The sequence below is a fragment of the Amblyomma maculatum genome, chromosome 8, assembly GCF_055883805.1.
Source record: "Amblyomma maculatum isolate TAMU_Amacu chromosome 8, ASM5588380v1, whole genome shotgun sequence".
Classification (NCBI taxonomy): domain Eukaryota; kingdom Metazoa; phylum Arthropoda; class Arachnida; order Ixodida; family Ixodidae; genus Amblyomma; species Amblyomma maculatum.
This window is the reverse complement of record NC_139351.1, coordinates 124,701,291-124,724,478: the sequence shown is the minus strand read 5'-3', so window position 1 is coordinate 124,724,478 and position 23,188 is coordinate 124,701,291. Positions and strand designations below refer to the sequence as shown.

General features: G+C 44.3%; 1 protein-coding gene across 9 annotated transcripts in view; it reads left to right on the top strand.

Annotated features, from left to right (window-relative positions):
* The window catches only part of LOC146182473 (F-BAR domain only protein 2), a 68,028-nt gene that overhangs the window by 22,159 nt on the left and 22,681 nt on the right, over positions 1–23,188 (top strand). For 2 of the 9 annotated variants that reach the window (XM_084577594.1, XM_084577595.1), the window contains exons 6-13: positions 246–602; positions 6,541–6,636; positions 13,190–13,283; positions 14,860–15,066; positions 18,238–18,262; positions 18,341–18,401; positions 19,526–19,567; positions 21,075–21,208. In XM_084577594.1, coding sequence (XP_084433720.1) covers positions 246–602; positions 6,541–6,636; positions 13,190–13,283; positions 14,860–15,066; positions 18,238–18,262; positions 18,341–18,401; positions 19,526–19,567; positions 21,075–21,208 — 1,016 coding nt within the window. The remainder of the gene's footprint in view (positions 1–245; positions 603–6,540; positions 6,637–13,189; positions 13,284–14,859; positions 15,067–18,237; positions 18,263–18,340; positions 18,402–19,525; positions 19,568–21,074; positions 21,209–23,188) is intronic. The other 7 variants (XM_084577596.1, XM_084577602.1, XM_084577597.1 and 4 more) reach the window with 6 other exon arrangements.

The following is a 23,188-nucleotide window of genomic DNA, read 5'->3' as shown; positions in this document are numbered from 1 at the left end:
TGACCCCTTATTTGTGACTTGATGGTTTGCTGCATTGTTCATTTGTATTGCTGCCTTTTTCTTCACAAGAGTTTAGACTGGTAGGTATTTAGGGGAATTCGGGCAGTAGGACAGCATTTAGGTTAGTGTAGCAGTTATCAGTGAACTCTGGTACAATTTTTTCAGTGCTAGGGCTACCTGTTTGTTTTAGCCATTGTCACTACCTATTTGTGGTTCGATTCACGTCTTCGTTTTTTATCATGCAGAACCGGTGACTTTTGAGGAGCCTGACCCGGGCCTGCAGTTGACGCCGACAAATGCTGGATCTGCGGGCTCCCCGCCGTTTTTCACTACGTCCACACCCGCGAGCTCCGAAAACGGGCCGCCTGCACTGCCAGCCGACTTGGGCTCGACAGCTGCCGTCAACGCAGCTGCTGCTGCCACGAACGGGCCGCAGCCGGCGGCCAAGAAAGAAGGTAAAGGGCGGCGTCACCGCGCCATGTCTCTCCTGGACCTGTTTTTTTTCTCTCCATCCCTGTCGGCTGCGAAAACGCCGGCCCCTCCTTCTCCCAACAACAACGCCACCACTGCTGCTGATGCGCCTGCTGCTGCCGCTCCCGTGGGTAGGTTCTAACTGTTCCACCCTCTCTTTCTCTCCACCACCTTTCGCATTCATAACACCTTCCTACGGAGCTTGCTGCTACTGCTATCTCCTGTTGGACCTCCCCTCCAACACCAATAAATTCTAGCTGTGATCTTGGCAAGGTATACATTGTAGATGTGTTTGCAAAAAAGATTAGCATGAATCATCGATCACAGGACTCGTGCAGTTCAGGAACACGGCGATAGCAAGAGTGCGGGGCCGTTCCCACTTTCAGTCTAAGGATAGTTCAGAAGACAGTGACCGCCTTCTCTTTTAACACTGTAGCATTGGAGTTGCTGCCACACCATAACCCAGGCACTCTCAGAAATTAAATTTTCACCGATCAGTCAAGGGAATGATGACGTTACAGAGGCCAAGTGACCACTAAGGACCGTTCACTGAGCGCTACCCCAAGAGACTGTCTGAAATGTTCCTTTGGCCTACCCAAAAAATGTCAATGACCTACCTGTAGGCGTCAGGTGATGTGCTGACGAATGCAGCAACAAAACTGGTGCTGAGCTAAGAACTCAATGCTGTCACGCTTCCTCATAGGTAGCCTTAAGTTGCCTTATGGAATTTTTCTTATATATGAGAGGGGTTATGAGAAGTCCATTTAAAATAGCGTGATAATAAAACAAAAGAAAAAAAAGAAAGAAAGGGAAGGAAAGAAAGAAGATATACTAAATAAATATCAAGAAACAGAAAGAAAAGATGTTTTCCAGCCCCCAGTATCTGCTATGTAATATCTGAAGGGATAGTAAGGAAGTGGTAGGGGAAATCAAAAGTGGTGAGCGACAGGAAGAAAGGACAGGATAGGATAAAAACAGAAATGAAGATATATACACTATATAATACACATACTGAACAGGGCAGGCATTTGGTGCACACAGCCATACGAGGCTGTGTGTAGCTACGAGGTACTACTACATACCAGGTTGTCCAAAAAGTAACAAGGCCACAATGTTGAGTTCTTAAATTCTTAGGTGTAGAATTTATGGTAGTTATGAGAGTTATCTTCCGAGGCCTTTTGGTTCACATATAGTAGCATAATTTTTCCAACTTGTAACAATTTTGCTTACTATTTTCCCTAACATGGTTGCATCTAGACTAATATTTTCCAATATTCCGGTTGTACTGGGAGCAGGCAGAATCTCTGACCAAGGCTAATTGTTTCCAAGGTTGGGAAGATTTACGGCAACCAGGTCTTACTTCTCTACAAGTTCTGGAAGAAAAATGAACCAGGAAAGAGAGAAGCCAATGCAGGCACTGACAATTTTTTTAGTGGAAACCATTTGTTTAAGCGCATGGTCCAAGGGCACTTAAAGACTGGTATAAACATCTAAACCGGAGCAAATAACAAAAGCGGAGTGAAGGTGAGGTCGAAACATGACAGTAATGGGGGCACGTATTTGCAGTGTTTAGGGTAAGGAATTAGAAATGGTGCAAATGGTGGATAAAAATGGTAGCAAATGAGGGCCAACCAAGAAGAGACCAGCAGAAGTAAGAAAAAAAAAAAAAACTGGCACAAACTCGTGACAGCAAGGACAGCCACAAAAAGAAGTAGGTACAGTGAAAGATCGTTAATTCGAACCCCAGTAATTTGGATTTTCGGAGAATTCGAACTACTCTACTGGGTCCAGCCAAGCTCCATAGAGATCTGGGTACAAAAAAGCTGCTATTTTGAATGCGAGTCGGTTCTGCAACGGATAATTCGAAATATGCGCCGCCGTGTATGGCCGGCTTGGCGCACAGCACGTCGCAAAAAAAAAAATTAAAAAAAAAGGTCCCTCAGAGAAAGAGCAGCATAGTTAGAGGCTGCGTGCGTCGAAACGAGGACAGAAGATGGAACCAGATAGAACCATGGAAGAGTGGGTAAAGCCTAAATGGCGCCATGACCAGCGTGGTGGCGCCGGTGGGTAGGGGTTGGCGGCCGCGGCTGCCTGCTCTCTCTTCCGCGCAACCTCCGAAACTCGCAATTAAATACTCGTTAATTCGAGCCCTGTTAATTCAGATATGTGCATAAGCTCTGTCGGCGTGGTACCAGCAAACGCCCGCAGGGAGCTATGACTTTGGATGGGCGCTAAGGGTTACGCGTTTTTTTTTTCTTTTGCGAGAGTCGTCCACCCTTTCGTGCATCGGCCGTCAACGAGAGCAGACGGGGAGCCGCAGTCATTATGCCAGCTTTTAGCATCGTCCACTTCAAAAGGCATTTGCTGTTATCGCGTGTGGTAGTAGACAGCGCCCGCCCCAATCGCCTATGGCATGATAAAGTGAACCTACTGAAAATAAGGCTTGCACAACTGGACAAGCGCTGGCACTTTGCCAAGTTCGCTTTCCCCCTTGCTAGAGCCAACGTCGAAAGAAAAGCGCATCACTATGTTATCGCTGCACAGCATCTTAGTGCACTGTCAAGAAATATGTTGTGGACCATGACGGTGTGAAACAAAGGGACGCGTGAACGGTCGACTTTTTTTTTTTTTTTTTTTTTTGCAAATTGTAAGGAGAAAATTGTGGATGGGTGGGTGGGTTCATTATGCAAGTGGGTTTTTACACGAGTAAATACGGTAAATTTACTGTAATGCAGATGGTTCTTGTCAGTTTTTTCGAGGCAATTCGATAATTCGAACATCGGATAATTCGAACTTTTTTACCGGTCCCGTGGAGTTCGAATTAACGTGCTTTTATTGTAACAGCTGAGGAATAATGGTACAAAACTCGCGTGTGAGTACTCAAGATGCCCAATGCAAGCTTATCTCTTATCTTATCTCAAGCTTATCTCTCTCTTGAGGCACTAATTATCAGCATTTGCACAGCTGGCTCGGGACGATTTTACGGAATTACGGAAGGGTGACGGGTGCTGCCATATTGGGACACTGGGCTGCTTCCGTAACAAAGGAAAGAGCTGGCGGCACCCCCCCTCTTAACAGCCCAGTCAAACCGGTTTCTCCGAGTGCCGTAAAATGGTCTATATGACCGATCCCATGGACAGACCTTTTGCTGCACAGCCATATTTATAATTTCGTTGAGGCTGTCTGCAATTGCGCTCTTATTGCATTAAAGCTGCAGGCACTGTGTATTGCTGCTGCATGTGGTAATGACATGCTGAAATGTTTTGCTAGTCCTTGGTTAGGATTACGACTACATACTTTTCTTCCACGTGGCAGCAAGCTCTGCGGAAGCCTACCTTGACCTTTCCAACTTTTTTATCACTTTGGAGCTCTTCCACCACCCCGCACAAATTCACTGAATTTGTCTGGAGCTTGTCAGGTTTCGTACTTTCCATTTTAAGTTCAGTGTAAGGTGCTCACCGCAGTAATGACTTGGCACATTTCATTTACCCTTTTACGGCTGATGAAAAAAATGCCAAAGAGATCTGTTTCGTATTCAGAGGCATGTCTGGAGAGTTTCCAGTTTTACTGTTGGGCTTGGCCTTAGTTGCTTTGGTCTTGGTTATGATAACTACATTCTGACGCACAGTTGAATGCAGACATGTCCCTGTACAAAATACTTTAGTGCAACGTTAGCCCCTTCTCATTTTTATATTGCTCATCAGCTCCTTCTGAGGATGTGAAAGCTGGCTTCACTTCCTCACATAGCAGGAAGTAAAAGCTTAAGAGACAAACTTGCCAGCTTCACACTTGTTTGTCGTGCTACTGAGCTGTACTCATTTCCAGCAGTAGGCTGACTCTCCTAAATCTTGCCGTGGTGACGCAGTGGTTAGGGTGCTTTATTGCTGTGCCCAAGGATGCGGAATCGAATCCCAGCCACAGCGGCTGCTTTTTGATGCAGGCGAAAAGAAAAGCAAGGCACCCGTGTTCTGTGCAATGTCAGTGCATGTTAAAGAACAGTCAAAATTTCCAGAGCCCTTTACTATGGTGTCTCTCATAGCCTGAGTCGCTGTGGGACATTAAACTTATAAAAGAAAAACCAAACCTACTTCTTAAGCAAGCACTGCATGTTTCTTCTAAGTAAAAATTGTGAGGCAACAATCCTTGCCCCCCCACCCCACCCCCCCCCTCTTTCCCCTCTTTCCTTTTCCCCCTGCAAAGTACTTTAGCTCTACAGCTTTATTTTTGAATTTTTGCTTTCATTCCACCTCCTTTCCTTCACCTTAAACTCATAAATGTCTTTAATTTTACTGTTCGTTGATTTTGTTTCATCATTATGTAGTGCTGCAGCATTAAAAGCAAGCGACAATCTTTATCTTCATTTCCTTTACGCTCTCATTTGCTCCTTGGATTGTGTACTATTGGTTAGGAGCCTCCCTGCATATGCAAACGTTCGCTTAAATGTTGTGAGGACAGGAGAACTGGAAATAGTTACTATACCACCATCGTCGCCGAGCAATAGTTCACATAACTATCCTTTTCCTTTTTTTTTTTTCCGGAACTGTGTTTTATTCCTTCATGGCATAGTTTTCCTTCAGTGTACTGATCAGTGTTCATTGTTGTGCTTGGGGTTTTCGGGTTTGTTCTTCCTTATATCCTTTCTCTCCCCTCGCCCCCTTTCCGGTTGGGCTGCGTATTGCACTGCTGTGTTGTGCTTGGTTGTTTCTGTTGCTTCCTTCTTTCCCACCCCCATTGGCTTCAATATGTTTCTCCCCCTCTCCTCTCTCAGGCAGCAAGAACTTCTTTCCTCTACCCTCATGTTTAGGCTTTTTTTTTTGTTGTTTGCTTTTTCTTTTTTTTTGTCTTTCCATCATCCTTGTGTATAGATGTGTGCTGCCAAGTCATTTGCTGGCTCCTTGCTGTGAGGCTGCATTGCTTGTCTTGCCAGGCAGCATGTCTTTGATGTCTTGACTTGGTCCTGACTTTTTGTAAATTTTGGCTTGTCATAGCTGCAGGTGGCAAATGGCACCATGAAAAGGAGAATAAATGGCTGTATTGTGTAGCGCAGAACTTGTGAAGCGCACTTTACAAGAGTCCTCCGCACTTTGGCAGGAGTCAATTGAGCAGCATTTGTCTGAACTAGATTTCACCTCGAGGAGTGGGGGGAAAAAAAAGAAAGAAAAGAAAAAAAAAAGTTGAGGTGAGTTCTTATTGTCTTTGGAAGCTTTGGAAGGCAAAAGCAAATTCTGCAGTCAGTGCACCGTCCCTGGGTGTGGTGACAGGACTCGCTGAAAGCTGAGATACTGCCGCAATGTGGTCACTCGTCAATAACCATGGTGGAAATGGAAGTTGCGCATTTAAACCAGATGCAGCTATGAAGATTAGAAACCAGGTATGGGAGCCGTTGCATCTTGCGTGTACTCACCTATGGGGCTGAAACGTGGAGGCTAACCAAGAGAGTTCTACTTAAGTTGAGGACAACCCAGGGCTATGGAACGAAAAATGGTAGGGGTAACATTAAGAGATAGAAAGCATGCAGAGTGGGTCAGAGAAATAACTCAAGTTACTGACATTCTAGTGGAAATTAAGAAGAAGAAATGAACATGGGCAGGACATGTAGTGCGAAGAGAGGATAACCGATGGTCGCTGAGGGTAACAAATTGGATTCCAAGGGAAGGAAAGCGTAGCAGGGGGCGGCAGAAAGTTAGGTGGGCGGATGAGATTAAGAAGTTCGCAGGGGTCGAGTGGATGCAGCTAGCACAGAACCGGGTTAAGTGGAGAAATATGGGAGAGGCCTTCGCCCTGCAGTGGGTATAATCAGGCTGATGATGATGATGATGATGGGAGCCGTCTCTGCATAGTGCAAAGGACGCCAGACAGCCAAAGTTCTCGCGCTTTATTTTTATTTCTTACGAAGAGTTTTATCATTGTGTTGGGTTTATTGCATAGCGCTGGCCAAGTGGATGGGTCTTCATGCCAGCGCGGCTTTTCAGCAGGAGCAGGGAACCATCACCATTCACGTCATTGACAGGCAGCCAGCGAATGAAGTGTCACCAAAACACCCGTGTTGTCTCTTTCCTCTTACCTCAGGCACAGGAGTCGGTGGAAACGGCAGCGAAGCCAACTCTGCGGCCACTGCTCCCAAGAGAGAGTCCCTTGCCAGAACCTCGCTACGATCATCTAAATGTAAAGTCATCCCCAACCCCCCCTCTAATCTCACACTTACTAAAGGTAGTGGTAGATAGTAGAGCAGAAACGAGAGACACTGAGGGGCTGCTGAAACTGTTGCTGCAGGTGTGGCAAGATGTGGATGGCAGTTTGGAAGACAGGCAGGGTCATACTAGTGGTTCCATTACAAAATCTCATTTCGACGAGAACAAAACTCAAGGAAACCCTGTTTTTTGTTGACACTCGGTGCGGGTACTCATTCTTTCCCACTGTGCTCTGTCTTGGCAGCAGTGTCACAGTGTCATGTTTAAGCACTTGCAGCCCCTGTTTTAATGGGTGGCATTTCCATTTCCTCTTATCAACTCCTATTGTTCTAAACTGGGTACATCGATGAGGGACATGGCAACAGAAAGGCGCACAGCACAAACTGCTGGCAGTAACTAGTTACGCCGAAACCTGCATTGATAGGCAATACCTTGCACATTAATTGTTGGAACCACGGGGTGCACAAAGCTCGGGGTACAGCACTTTCATAGGGTGTGGGGGACCCCTCAATTTTTTTCCGGTGTTTGGTTTCTAACAAATGGCCTTGGTTAGCCAGTCGTGACTAATGTTCTGCTAATATATTCCGTCCTCTTTTTGTTTTATTTCTATGTTTTGTCACTCTAGCTGCAACAGTTTCAGTGGCATTTTGTTTCTCACCTTTTTGTCCTTTTCGGTTGTTTTTTTCTTTCATTTTTTTATAAAGTGGTGTAGATACGTTTACCCTGCCACACCACCGTCTCTCCCACGAAGCACTCCACGCTGCTCGCCTTTCCTCCCTAACGCTCACACCGCTTTGACTAACACGGGAGGGGGGAAAAGTGAAATGGACTCTGCATGCCTCGCCAAAATGGGAGCACGCTGCTGACGTTCTCTGGTCTGTTCTGCAACGGCATGACGCTTTTGCAAGCAAGTAGGCTTTTGATTACGGCTACTGGCACTTTCCACTCATTGGAAGTTTTCAGGAATTTTTTACAAGTTTTTGCAGTTGGACACGAATATGAAAGCAAGTCTTCCGTCAGAGGCTTTTTACGGTTTTTTACGTCGGAGGCTTTTTACATGCCATGCAAGCATTGCCCCTGGTGTATGGCCGTGACCGCCTTGTGCTTTTTGAAGCCAGTGTGCAATTCAAGATTTAAGATTCTTCGTTGGCCTTCTAAGAAAAATGGGACTTACTGCACAAAATCATGTAGAATATATGGATGAAGGTTCAATTCTGTAACAGGTGAGGTTCACAGCTACCTTTGGATCAAGGGGCTGTTGTACAGCTTATAATAATAAAGTGACAATGAACACATTGAGAACAGTATTGCCTGTCATATGTTTATCGCTTAGATAACGCTAGACATAGACATTTCTGTTCATTGCATCATATGATATGATGAAGCCTTATGACTTACAGAACAGTTGCCGACCGAAACTCGGGGACCATTCAGCTGCAGACATTCATTTCAAAAAAGTCTGCTTCATTGAAGTGCATGCAGTGATATGCAAACAAAGTACAAGAAATATATGGCAGTATTTTTTTTCTAGCCCTAGGTATCATCAGTGTGCATCATAGTTACTGGCAGGATCATCTAATCTGTGAAAGACATCTTTTTCGACTTTTTCTTTTTTTCTTTTCATAAGAAACACCTCATGTGGTGTGGTCCATATGGACTCTCTCTTGTATTGTCCTGCCATATCGTGACAGTATGGAAACGTCAGTAAAGTCATTCAAGCTCTGCTTTTTTGGCCAGTGCTTCGATACAAAAACAAGGTACTCTACCTGCTATACTTGCAAAAGTAAATTTTAATCTGATAAACAGCTGCGGCTGGTTGCCCATTGCAACATTGAGCCATTTGGGTTACCACCCTTTATGTTCTGGACTGACGCAGATAAGTGTAACAATCTTTTTTTTGTCACATTAAAAGTTACAAATGTAAACTGTCAGTGTATGGAACTGCTCTTAACTTACCAGTTAAATGTGAAACTGCTTCAGTGCTGCACCTGTAAAAGATAGGACAAAAAAAAAATTAACTTCACTGCTCATCAAGAAAATGCTGAAGGATCAGTGTTCGCAGCAGCGGGAACCATGTGCAGTTGTGTCGTAATGGCACTAGTGTAGTAGGCGAGTGATTTTGAGGAATGATTATGACGTCTTTACATCAACAGTTATGGACGTCATTGCGGTCTTACCACAATTATTCGAGTCGCAAAATGGCAGACAGAATGGTACTTATACTGGATTGATTGTATTTCATTGTATTGTAAAAAATTGGATGCGATAGAGACATTGGGGGTCTTTATCTGTTCTTTAAATTTTTAAACATGGTGCATCGAGCCTAATGTGAACTTGTGCAGCATCTTTGTTTGTCGAAGCCTTGTGATGTCACCCTGAAACGTTCCTGTGTAAAGTTTTGCGTGCAACTTTTTGTGTGTGTGAAGTTCTTCGGAAACGCTGCTCTTGGGTGTTATATTTACTCCGCCAAATATATAAATATAGCCTGTCTTCTATTTTTGCAGCCGCTGGAAGTCTGTTTACATTGTAGTTCTCCTTCTTGCTTGCACCTTTAACCATGTGCTCTGGGTACTGCCTGAGCTCTGCCCTTTCTGGTATGTACAAACTCGCTTCCTTGGAATTTGAAAGAAACCTCGTGCCCTGTAGTTACGAACATTAAAAACATAACGAATATAACGAACACCTCACTTGTGTGGGACGATCTGTGTATTTAAGTCGGCAATGCCTCGGCGTTGTTGGTGCCTTCAAAGCTGGACTTTCATGCTTAAAAGTAGTGTACCAGCTGTCTCGTGTAATACTGGCATTATCCAAAACATGTACTCCCGGCCTCGGCGGCAGCTTTTCGGTGGAGGCGAAAAGCAAGGCGTCCGTGTGCTGTGCGATGTCAGTGCACGTTAAAGAACCCCAGGTGGTCGAAATTTCCGGAGTCCTCCACTACGGCGTCTCTCATAGCCTGAGTTGCTTTGGGACGTTAAACCCCACAAACCAACCAACCAACCAACCAAAACATGTACTTTCAGTTCATCAATGTGGAACAGAACGGGGCATTTGCTTCTTTGCTCTAGATTTGGGCGTCTCGAGGCTTGTAGTGGTGATGGTGGTGGTTAGTGGTGGTGGTGGAAAATGCTCCAAGGTTCCTGTTTGTGCCCTATTGCCTAGGTGGTGATGGTGCTTGGCAGAGTAGTAGTTGACCCAGATTTCTCTCACCTTCTCCTCCTCACCCTTTTCTTCTCACCATCACACCTTTCCCCTCTTCTCTGCACCTCCTTTTTTTGCCACCCGCGCAACACATGCTCTTTTTTTTCTTCCCTCACGCTCTGGGAGCAGCAGCGGCAACAGCCCAAGTGGAAGTCACGGCGGTGGCAGTGGTGGTGACTCATCGCTTTTTTTTTTTTTTTTCAAATGCATTGTTTGTCGTTGTTGGTAGAGAAGTCTAAGCAGCAATAAGACACCTTTCCAAGCCATGCTTTCCTTATTAGTGGCCAGGCAATAGTTCTACACTGGCTACCATGATTTAATCTGACTCCTGTGTAATCATAGTGTAGCCTGGCCCAGAATTCTCATGCTGTTCATGAGTCAGTGTTGTGCTCGGGCCTAATTTTTTCACGCTTTCCTAACATAGTATTTGTAGCATTGTGTACACTTTCTCCAGGGGACTGAGGGGCTGCAGGGTCAGTTGATTGCAAATGCCTGAGCACCTTTTGACAAGCCAGTGGCTGTGGCTAATGGCTTGGGCTCGCTGCCCGGCATGTTGAAGCCATGGGCAGTTATAGGGAGCTAGCCGGTGCGAGGGAGTTCATTTTTGGCCTACAAATTAATGCTGCCTCGGTAAGCATGATGAGGAGAGCTTGGCTTGGGAATGTGTTGACTCATCTCAGGCTGCAGCTAAGTCTAGTGAGACACAGCTGATCTGCATTAGAGTGGTCGTTAGTGCGAGTTGGTTACGGCTCATTCTGCACTATAAATGTCGCAAAACAAACTATGGGCAAATTCTAGTACAGTGAGTGACCTTCTTTGCCTTGCAGTTGTGAATCATTCCTTTTGTGTTCTTTTTTGCCCGGAATGGACAGAGTGAATCTGTAATGATGCAGCTTCAGATTCGTGTTTCTTGCATCAAAAGTGGGGCACTGAGTGGAAGTATATCTTCCTTCTGCCCTCTTTTGCATCTTGTTTCCTTTTTTTTTTGCCATTTTTCGAAAGTTTGTTTAGATAATTAAATAAGAAAAGTTGTATGTTGTAGGTTTAAGTACTAATATAGCCATGTTGCAGCCCTCAGCTCATATGTTGTCATAGGAGTGTTTTCGGATCGCAGTTAAGTTAGGTACCTTCGGGATCCTCAAACTGTTCAGCTCAAAGAGTTGTGTTACTACTATGGCAAAGTGGATTGTTGACAGTGGATTCAATAAACCTTAGATGTGTGGTAGGAGACTGTGCACACGGAAATTGTCAAGCTCAGTCTAGTAAAGTTAAAATGAACAGAGCATTACCTTCCTGAGGCCTTCCTCGAAAGCTTTCTAGATCACGTTGTCACCTAACTTCAAGGATGAACGCTGCTGCTGCTTAAAGGTCTTCGATCCTGTGCGGACCTTTCATAGATTGCTGAAATAAACTATCTTTGGTGCCACTCATAAGAGGCCTTAACTAAGTCAGCGAGCAGTACAGTCACAGTTCAAAAGCGGTTAAAATAACTGTCAAACAAGTAACAGCACCGCACTTTAGCTTAGACACAATGTGGAACTTTCCTGGCCAGAGGGCACAAGGTCTGATCTATATTAGTAATATTTAGTCTCATACTGTGGCATTGTAAACGTCTCACATTGTTGCTGTATTCGGGAGTCTATCTTGACCTTCTTCAGCTAAACGTGCTTAGTGCATACAGATCTGTGCAGCAAAGCCAGAGGACAAATTTTCTTTGTCAGGGTTTGCAATAAAGGGCAACCCCGGTGTTGTTTTTTTCATCATTTTGTAACAATCAAATGTAATGCCCCTTTGTAATACCCTCCTTCTTTGGAGGGCCTTTAGGGGTAACTTGAATAAATTTTGAGCTTTTGATTGCATTACATTCCTTGGTGTGTTCGGACTCGGGCAAAAAAAAAAGACGCTTTTTGAAAGGAAGTACAACTGTTTTTAAAATGAAAGGAAAGCAAATCAAATCTGAAAGTGGTTTTATGGCTGGAAACGACGTTCCAGTTGATGAAACGGTGACGTCACAGTATTAGAAAAATACTCGCTTGCAAGTTGGAAGGTGGAAATAAGGTCTGCAATTCATGACGCAGTACATAAAATGCCCGAGATAGCCGAGTAGAGGGTTCAGAACTTTATGTTCACATGTAGAGTGGGCAGTAACGCGGGTATAATGTTTGTGATATCGCAAACACAGTGTTGCTCGCAGAAATTGTCTGAACTGAGGCCATGAAAATGGCACATTTTAAAATAGAGTTCTGCACGTATGTATTATCGCACGACGTCGAAATTTGGTAGAATGCGTCTGGGCGGAGAGGAAAACCTACAGTAAAATTTTTACCAGAATTTGCAAATGGCAAAGAACCTCCCTGTCAGCATTTGGAAAATAATTTTCGAAACTGCATTCAAATCTGACTGCTGCCTAATCTACCGGGCTTTCCTGAAAGTTTGCATTTTGCATTTGTTATGTCTGGTTTACATTTAAAAAAAAATGGTGAATGCTGCCTAGTCGGAACAGGCGATGAGTGGCCGGAAAACCCACATGCATGAAGTTCAGAAACGAAGAACCATACTTGTATGCGGTGGTAGCACGCCCTTACAGTCAACAGACAGCCCTTGCCTGTTGAGGGTTTGTAACTCTGAGCTTACCTTTATAGCAGTCAATGGTCTAGTTTTTCGAGCTTCAGTTTGTCGGATTAATAACTTACTGTATTGCGATGGTGTGTTGCTCTAGAGGTTTGTGTGTAGTTGAAGTGAATTGCGCACCGGTTAGTCGAGTGAGAGGCAATGATTAGCTTAGCTTACTGCATACTCGTTGCAAGTGAAAGTTGGCGTAGCGTTGTGTAGAGCCTATGCTTGCTGCCGCTGGATAAACACTTGCGTGCCTGCTTTCGCTTGTGTTTAAGCTGTTTGTACAGTGGTGAGTAGGGACACCGCAAACACCACTGGGCTTTGCACGGCCATTTTCATGTTTGTAGGCTTGTCCAATGTTCCATCCTGTTGTGCCGAGCTGCATGCGAGATGTATGTTGTATGTGTCAGCGAGTCTCGGACATCTCAGTCTCTGCAAATTTTTATGGTCTGCGCAAGAAATGGGCTGAGATGTACGAGATATGTCACATACATGTTGATGTGTCTTGTGCATCTCTTGTACCCATCTCGTACATCTCAGAGTTCTTGCAGACGTATTTGCTACAAACTTCTCTTGACAGAAACTGCGAAATTAAGTGCACTGCGGCCGTTTAGGTTCTTGTGTCTTGCACAGAGGTGTGATTGATTACTAGAGGAGAGTGTGGGGGAGGCCTTTAAATTTACAGCTACGTTCTCGTCTGGTGGGGCCGACAGGGTTCCTGCGCACCAAGTGGGAGCGACAAAAGGAGAAGCGCAAGCGCAAGAAGGAGATGTCTTCCAAAGACGCATCAGCCACGAGCGGAGAGGCGTGAGTGTCTCGCCAACTTTCTTTTTACTTGCTTCACATTTCACGCAGCATTTCTTCTGCGCAGTGGCTTTTGCATTGCTTCCCACTGCTTTAGTTTTTTGGAACCCGGTGGGGCGGGCTCGCATTTGAATCAAAATTAAAAGCAGTTTCTCTCTCTCTCTCCCCCCCTCTCGGTTCTCAGCTCAGGTGCATGCTGTTGAAAGTAACTTAGCTCCGCCAGCCTGTTGTGCTGGTCGCACACTCTATATCAGAATCTATCGCTTTTCTCAATGAGTACTGCTTGTCTCGTCTCATGAAGTGTGTTATGTTGTTCTTTGTAACAATGTTCCTAAACTGTGAGCAAAAGTTAATGGCTTTGATGGTCTCTGTGCCTACTTATTTGTTAACGAAAGGTAACTGTAATGCCTCTATGGGAGCATAACTGCAGTAGGGAGGGGGGAATGGAAAGCAAATGCAAACCGTCACAATACTTTTCTTGATTTCGGATGACCAAGATTTGGGCGGTCATTGGTGTTGGTAGCGATATGAATACATGGCACAAGTCCACTATCAAGCCCGCTAACCTGCAAACCAACAGTTTCTTTACGTGCCCAGTGTACAGGACCACGTCAGCAATGAATGAGTTCAAAAAGCTAGGATGAGGAGAGTTAGGTAATATACCTTGTGATGAATTCTGGAGTGATAAGTGTTGCCATCTTCTGTAAGGCACTCTTTTTCCATTGTGCTGTGTCCAGTTTGTAAAATAGAAGATTTTTAATCACTTGTGTGAACTAATCCTGTATGTGAGTGTGGCTAGAATGGTACTTGGTGTGTTGCGTGTGTACTAACTGCACTTGCCATCACTTGTGGTTTGTGTGTTTCACTAGCTTGCTTCACTTGCCATACTAATCCCCCTCGCTTGTTGTGTTGGCCACGCTTTTAACCGTTTAGGCTGCTGCCACATCCACCGAAGTTATTTTGGCAAGCACATTCGGACATACGGTGCACTCTGTGAAACTGTGCAGGTTAATTTTTTATTTTGTGAGGGTAATTTTTTTTAGCAAGGAGAAGTACTATAAGGTGCCCCCTTAGGCAGTGGTTCATGGCATCTGGCTGTAGGTTTCTCTTACATGTGGAGGTAAATCTCGGGGTTTGAAAAACAAGACACAAAGGGGCAGGCATGTTAATGTCTATGTGTGGCAGTTGCAGCATATTGGCACACAGCTTTTCTGCCGTGCGGAGCTATGACGAGAATTATTGCTAATCAGCCATCATAAGCTAAGCGCTTGGAGATGGGCGTTAATTATGCAGGAGTTATTACCTGAAATGTTTAGTGTCTCTGAAAGGCGGTCATATCTAGGCATTTCTGCTTAAGCAAGCAGCTGACGAGGATGCAGCAATTGGATCGCTAGGTTGCTTTGTGGTCCCCCTTTTGGATGGGATCCCTCGTAACGTGTTACAGCGGTCGCAACTAGTTCGGAGGGAAAAGCAGCGAGGTGTCTCGGGGCACTTTTTGGCCAGTTTACATGCTGTGTGTAACGTGCATGCATTGGAGTTTCACAGATTGAGTGCAAAATTCATCTTCTCCTAAAGCAAGGCGGCCGCCTGGGTGGCGCTCGCTCCTTAGGGCCAGAGCCGCTTTGGGTCGAGCCGGCAGCGCCTCACACGAGCCAGCTCCGTCACCCTCCTGCGAGCGTAGCGTGCGGAGGCTCTCTATCGAGCATCCGCGAGCGCCTGACCTTGATTCACTCTGCCACGTGCCAGTCACCGCGGCAACCACGTCGGTTGTGCCCTTGCCGTCCAGGTCAGTAGACGTTGGCGAAAGGCAAGAGCAGGAGAGGCGTCGCATTCTCGAACTGGTCTACATTTGTCTTTTCTCGGAAATGGCAACAGCTCCTAGGTCAAGCGAACATTGTCATGTATATCTTTCAGCAACAGCCTGTGGTGATTACAACTGTGACAGCAACTCTTCGTTACAGTAGATGCAGTAATGCGTATCGCGTATCAGCAGCTTGTAGTTACAGCAGACGCAGTAACCCATACGCATAGCATGGACATATACTGCATAGCCATACTTAGCACACAAACGTATGTAGACGAGTGTCTTAGTGGCACCAACTCTGGCTTGGATGTTCCTACAAGGTACGCTTTCCTATTATGTGGAGATGTCTTCTCTTTTTTTCTTCTACAAGCTATCTTGTTCAATTAAACCATATCAATTTCTACTCATTGTGTCGCATGCCACTAGTCATGTCCTTCACAAGCGCAATATCAGTATGGCATAAAAATGAAGCTCTGCTGCAGTGCATCATAAATGGGCCCATTTGCTTTCTTTTCGTTGTGCTGCCTATGAATACAATGTCACTCTATGTTTTCGTCGGCTTCATGCGAATGCATTTTGCAGTGATGAGAGCTGCAGGATGCATGTGAAGAACCACGAAGAGTTAGTAAGCTTCACCAGTCCGTGTTCTGCTTGAGACCTTTTTTTTTTTAATTTTAGCTTTAGTTTTTTTTGTAGATATATCGGCATGCGACATTCGTACAAGAAATAGGGGCTCTTGCCTACGCACAATTAGGAAGTGCTATGAGGCCAGTATATGTGTTTGTGTACAAACACGCATGCACGCATACACACGCTCAGGAGAACAAAAGTTTTGCCAAGGAATAAAAGCTGTATACAGGACATGGCTACAGCCACTGCCTCAGTTCTTAAGTTTGCTTTATCATAATCTTATCGGAATGCAGCCGGCTGGTGAGCATCATCGGAACGTTGGCAGCCTCTAACTCGTTAACTGAAATTTTCGCACTGAATGCCTGTCGAGGTGAAATAGTGCCGGCTGTGTCCATCACTGTGTCGAAGCCACGTCCCCAGTAGCACAGCACAGTTGTCACATTGTGTTAAAGACCGTCGTGTCCACTTTTTAACGTGCTGGCTGTGTGCACTAACAGCACTGCTTCACACTAACCGCTTTCTGCGCCAGCCAGTGTACCCTAAGTGGCATAAACAATAGCCCAACATTGGCACTAGGTTGGTAATGGCCGGTCCTGCGTAGGACCAGTGCACCTCCAATCACACTCCAATATTGGGCCGGTGTATTGTGCTGCCAGCGAAGGCTTCTGCATGCTCCTGCTGTGTGCTTGAATTGCATGCTTGAATTGGTGTGTGTTTGTTTCTTTGCGGTTCACTCTCGAACTCGCCTTAACACCAACCTCACCGTTTGACTGCAATTGTATGTTGCTTGAAGATTCTTATTCTGCTTGCTGTGATTGTTTTAAAGTTTTAATCAGATTGTACAATTAGCAGGCCTAATCCAGCTGGCAGGCCATCGTCTGGAGCAGGTTGCGCCAGTGTGGTCATTATGGACCCGGCGGAACAGTAGCATGTTTTGTGAAGCATATTGGAGAATCCCCTGCTCCCTGGTTCTGCAATTAATTTATGTGACCAGGGCTCACGAAACAGAATACTGCGGTAGCATTGCTTTGAAAGTACATTGTTCTAGAATGACTACGTCCTCTTAAAGAGGTATCGGTGTAATTTGGCCATGTTTTTATCAACTTTATGCCATACCCGGTGTCACTGCATTGCGCAAAGCACTGAAATAAAATGCATGTCCCACCGAGATCACCATGCCACCTCTTCCACGAAGTATGCCAGTAGTTGTAGTTCTTAGCAGATACCTAATGGCAAGCATGATCAGAAACTGACTTTTTTTCTGATTTGTTTCGGGACCAGCGGTGTTCCCTCTTTCAATTTTGGAAATCTTCCCGATAGAGTATTTTATTTCAGTCAAGGAATTTGTGCTTAAATTATTGCCATCTTAGTTACTGCTAGTTAATGCTCCTGAAAATTTAACTATTGTTTTTCAAAGCAACACAGTGTTCACCTGTAAGCATGCCAACAAACAGAGATGTCGTCTTTACTTGCGTGATTTAAGTGTGTTGTTCCAGAAGATATGTGTACTTGTTTTTTTGGGGGGAGGGGGGGGGGGGGGGGGTTCACAAGCATGTTATTTTTTACATAAGGATTCTTCCCTACAGAAATGACTCTCATGAAGTGTAATTAACGATCTAAAACAGCATAGAATGAAGATATAGAGATATCAAGGCCCAGCAGAAATTGCATAAATAAGAATTGGGAAGGGTATAATTTTTTTGTGAGCGGTTAAGCGTGTCTCTCTAAAAAATCTGGAATTTCGAGTATTTGCCGCCAACTATCCATAGATAAATACCTGTGATTTATTGCCTAAAGTGCCATCATTTTAGTTGTACGAGGTTCTAAAGGAGGAGCATGTTTCCAGAAAAGGGCATCGCTGACTCCCATTATGACTTGCACATATTATTGAGGCGAGCTGTACAGAATTTATCTGCAAACATGGTTCTAGACCTGTGCTCAATCTTATGCCTTAACAAGCTTTGATTACAAGTGTTTGGAAATTCTCGCTTCTTTTGTATCTTCTGTGGCTACTGTGGTGACCGCAGAGTAAAGGAGAGGAGATGTGAAAGAAGCTCCAGGGGGACATCGAATTGGAGCCAAGTGCATGCCATAAGCTGACAGATAAGAAGAGACTCATCACCACAGTGAAAAAGCTTGCATACAGTTTCTACACCTGTGTAATGCATCTTTAGTGACAGCAAGCAATTCAGATGTTAGGGGTGAAGCAGTCCCTTGGGTCTTGCACATGTTGCATTGCTGGTGCACCTAGTTTTCAAACAAGTGCTGCACGTATGCGCTTTCTATGCATTATCAAGATCATTTGCTTTGTGCATCATTCAGCAGGTGCCAATATGCTTCGCACATGTGAACATTCCTTTCAGGTGCATTTTTAGAGTTTGGTTTACTTCTCTGCGGCCGTGACAAAGGTACTATAGTGCTTCCTTCGGAGGTCGACCTTCCGGTTTGCAGAATGTGGAACAGTGAGAGTTTTTCAGCTGTGCTTGTGTCTTTCTTTTTTCCCTTATTGTGCGGCCTCCACAGTGACAGCAAGGAATCTGAGGAGCAGGTATGCTGTATTTCCGTCGTCGATTTCTCAGCACCATCTTTTGGACACTTTCATACCATTTTGTTTTTCTGTCTGTAGAGCGTGGAAGTCGATGAAGAAGGATACACAGTGCGGCCGTCTTCAGAGCGACACAAAGAACGTATCCTTCCTGGTTGCAGTGGGTGCCCCTGGTGATAAGATTGCATAGTTTAGGATTGTGTTTTCTATAGTAGGAGGCAACTTTAAAAAAAAAGAAAAGCGCTTTCTAGCTATGGGTTAGGGTACACTGCATGTGTATTGCTCTGCTGAGCAGTAAACAAAATCACTTGAAATTTTACCAAAGAACCCAGCGACATTGAAATTCTTGAGCTCGTAATTTTATCTTTTGCTTAACTTTTTATTTAGATAACTGTGAAAGCTGTGGCAGCGGGCTGCTTTCTGTCATGGAGGAATTGTGTGTGGCGGTTACTGCAGACTTGAGTTGTATCCGACTAAAGCTGACTTATATAACCAAAGCAGAACTTTGATCCTGTTCCCTAATTAGTTTATTTAAAATCCTGGTTTATTTGAAGATATCCAGCGAGCCCAAAGCAGGCAGTGTGCTGCTGACCAAATAACTTTGCTTTTAGCCCCTGAGACTGCTGGGACGTGCACGCGCTACACCATTTCTGTGCCAGCTTGTTTCTCGGACATCTCTGGGACATTCACCCGAAAGCTCAATTGGTTGGCATCCCCGACTAGTGGCCCTGTTTCTCATTCGCTCACATAAAGGCCAGTTTTAGGCTTCCCTAGTCTGGCTGTTTACACTTTCTCTGCTGTGAGCTGCAGTGTCGCTTTTTATGTTATTTTTTAACCTTTGAGTACACAACATGGTGACTACCACAGAAAATGCTGTGGTTAACTCTGTGCCATACGAAAATATGATGTACTGAAGACATGACATGCTGTGAAGTTAAACAGTCAGCATTTTTGAAAATGCCTTTAGGTTAAGTTTGACACTTGTTAGGTCACATAAGAAAGATGGGCAAATGTGTTCTCCATTTGTTGAAATTGTCATAAGTGAAATGGTGGCTGGCTTTAAGTTTCCGCTGCAGCAGGAGTAGTTAATCAGTGAATGTTTACTGACCTGAGATTTGGTAAGTACAGTACCCCACATGTCTTTTGAGTTTTGCTTGCCTTTCGAAAAGCTGAATGGTTCCTGGTGTTAGCATCAGTTCCACTGCCCAATGATGCAAAATAAATTCTGAACGTTTGCCTTTGTTTCCTTAACAACTGCATGCTCAGATGACCGGGACAGTTTCTACTCAAGTTCAGATGGTGATTCAGGTAAGAGATTTTGGTTTGTTTGCTCATATATTACCAGTAGCAGCTGAAATTTGTTTTCAAGGTTGCTTTAGTGGTAAGCAGATGTAGCTACCGATGTAGAACTCCCTTACTGGCTCAGGCTTTCGAAGTGGTCATCTCTGCAGCCAAGGAAATAGATTTGCCGTCCTCTCTTGTGGATGCTTGCAAAGTTCTCTGGAAGGGGAGGGAAGGGCTGAAGTGTTGTAGGCTTTCTTTGCATCAGATTGACCCTTGTTTTGTCTCAAGGCGTGCACACACTCGTGCTGAATCGTAAAAGGAAACTGGGGATTCAGAGTGCCGAGACGCCGTGTGCCCTTGGGGTTTGCTTGCTGCGTGAGCCTGATGCTCATTATGTTCACTTTAGGGGCAGATGCCATCTACTGCCACAAAATTGTTGGAACACGGGGTGGCGGCAAACACCTTTTGAAGCTAACGAGGCCGAAAACCGGAGTTGGGATTGCGGCTGAACACGACGGACGGGCATAATGTGAAATTTCATACTCTCGCAACAAAAAATCTCAATTTTTTCCTTAGCATAATGAACCTTCCCCCGCATACTGACGTCAAATTTTCTTGGAAAAAAGTGACTCATTACATGAGTATATATGGTAACTAATTTTAGATTTTGCTATGACACATTTTGGTACTTTTTATTTTCGCTTTTGACAATCAGTTAGGGAATAGGATGCATTAACCAGTGATGCTTCTGCCCATCGCTTCGTGAACTACTATTGAGGCTAAGAACAGCTCATTCATTATGGTTCTTGTACTGTAATATCTCCCTTGCCCTGTTCTTTCATTAGTCAATCGTTTATTTTGTATATTTGCCTTGTGTAATTGTGATATTTTGTCTTCTCTTTTTTTTTTATACAGAAATCATCTGCTAAGTATATTATCACCTCGGCACTTGAAATGCCGATTTGTTTCCCTTTACTATTGATCTCTTGGGCCTGTTTTTGTATATCTCTTTGTTGTCTTATGCTCCGTTTCGCGCTTTTGTGTAACAGCTTGCGAAAGAGGCTGTGTTACCCAGAACAAAATAATGAATAAAATGGCATTAAGCTCTCACATATACTGGGTCTCGACGTTGTAGCATTGGCAGGGTGTTGAAAGAATTTAGACGATTCATTTTTGCTTGCAACTCATTTTGTGCGGACATTGACGGCAGCTCATCTGCCGGGATGAGTTTGTGGTGGAGTGAGGAACTCTTCTTAATACTTCTGTCAAATTCTGCGCGAACAATGTCTGTGGAGTTTCGCCCGAATTTCGGGCAAATTTATGCAGTGTGGTTTCGGGAATTGCCACGAGCGCTGCTGATCGAAAATTTCTCAGGGTCTTGCATTGTGACATCCTGAGTTGATGAAATGATCTTGCAAAATGTTGATTATAACTTGGCACTCTACCATTCATTCAGCATCCTTGACAACGAGCCACTTTTCCATCCCTAGCATTAGTTACGGTAGCATTTTGTCGTGTATGTTGTGTGCAGAGGATGAAGACCGAGACAGGAGGATCCACATTGAGATCAAGCCATTGAGCAATGGAGCGCCGATGAGTGCGAGCGTTGATGAGCTGCGGGCCACCATCGGCTCCTTATCGTTGTCACCGATCCCGCAGCATTCGGTGAGCCCCGTTCACTCCCACTGATCCTTGTTTGCATTGACCCAACGTAAATTTGATTTTTTATTTACTATGTGTTCTGTATCAATATTTTTCCAAGCACCAGACAGACAAGAATTGGGAACACGTACAAAGGGATTGCACATTGCTTCTGACTGTATATGTTGGAACTTTCGGAACTTTTCGGAATTGAAACTAATGATCAGGGGCTCCTAATCTTCAAGCAGTCCATTTAAAGAGTACATTTGAGTTGCGTAGAAAAAATCAGTGTACCAGTCGTGCTCATGATTTTTCTTTTTCTTTTCCATGAAATATGCCTTCCAAAGCTTGCATGTGGTTGCGCTCTCCTTTCTGGTCGGTGTTCTTATTCTTGAAACTATAAGGCTGTACAGAGAGGCTAGTAAGGCACTAGGCAGATGTGCTGATTTGATATGTGATTAATAGATATGTGATTGATAATTTATTATTTTATGGTGCGTTTGATGTATCAGTCTGTCTGATCAGCTTAGGTTATCTGCTAATCAATTTAACTGAATGGTTGGCAATGAGGTTGCAGTCAGCTGTAGTGGTGATTTCTCTTCCAGACAGCTCCTGTGTGAGCTGACAGAAGACTTAAGGGTAGTGCTCCGGAATTATTTACTTTTCTAGCAAAATATTCCCTCAAGAGTACTCCAAAGATGGCGACAGTAAGGCAGTAATTGTTTTTAGGTTCACCTAAAGCTAAAGCTGTGCTTAGTTTTAGTTATTGATTGTGCCCAGCGACTACATTTGCCACACTATTTGATCTAGCCCCACAACCTCTAGTTATCTACCTTAAACTGGGGTTTATCCTATCAAGTCTCACTCATTCGCTCTTTTCCAAACCGTTCTCATTGCATAGTATACGTGCATAAAGCATATATTCGTCAGAAAGCTGTGGCTTGCCATTTTTTTTTTGCCACTCTCTTCCTTCTAGCTGTTAGCAAATAGCCAATATAGCATGACTCACTCAAAGGTGTCGTATGCAAGAGAGTATCACATCCACAGAGTATCACATCTGAAGTCAGATTGCCTCTCTTCTTACTCATTAGCCCCTTTTCACAGAATGCCTCATCGTGCTGGGAAAAAGAGCAGGTTGTCTGACATTTTCATTATTCACTTGGTGTCAGACATAAACCAAGGTTCTATTCTCACTGAATTATGGTGCCTTGAAAGAGCTCCTTTTTTTTTTTTTTCTCGGCTGCCGTACTTGCTTAACTGCAGTCCTGTAGAAGCAGCGTTGTTTTCGGTCACCATATTGTTTACAATGCAGGTTAGGCTGCTTGCCTCAAGAGGCCATATATGAAGGCATTTTATTTATTGTTTTTCGTCATCACCCATTGTGGTAGAGTGCTGCTTTTCCTTAGCAGCGTGTAAAGTGTCATGCGTGCTCCCATTTGGTGTAGCCTTTCTGCCCCTGTTTCTTTGTGACTCTTCACAAGTGCAGAAATTATTCCAACTTGACAAAAGTTCAGCTAAGCTAAACTTCATTTTGAAACTTTTTTTATCAAGGCTCATTTCAACGTGTGTTTTGGCTTTCCCATTGTTTTGCATTATACTATATATATATATATATATATATATATATACTACATAATGAGGACAATGCATTGTATGTAAGATCCTAATTGTACTATGATGAGTGGTTCCTCTTTTGCAGGCTTTTTTGGTCAACTAGCTGTGTGCGTTCATTAGCCTGTGGGTGGGTGAGCCAACCAGTTGTTTAGAATCTCGGCTGCCTATCTATACACAGTTTGAGTCGTCAGGTACAACACTGTGAAGGCTAGCAAGTAGTCTACTGAAAAAAGAAAATGTGTATCACTCACGCTGGTTTCATGGTTCAAAATTTAAAAGCCATAAACTACATCACTTCTGAGTGAGATAGATTTAATGCTTTCAGAGGAGGCCTGGCATATGTCTTTTCTGGCAGCACCTAACGAGCCTTCAAAGAAAACATGCACCGGT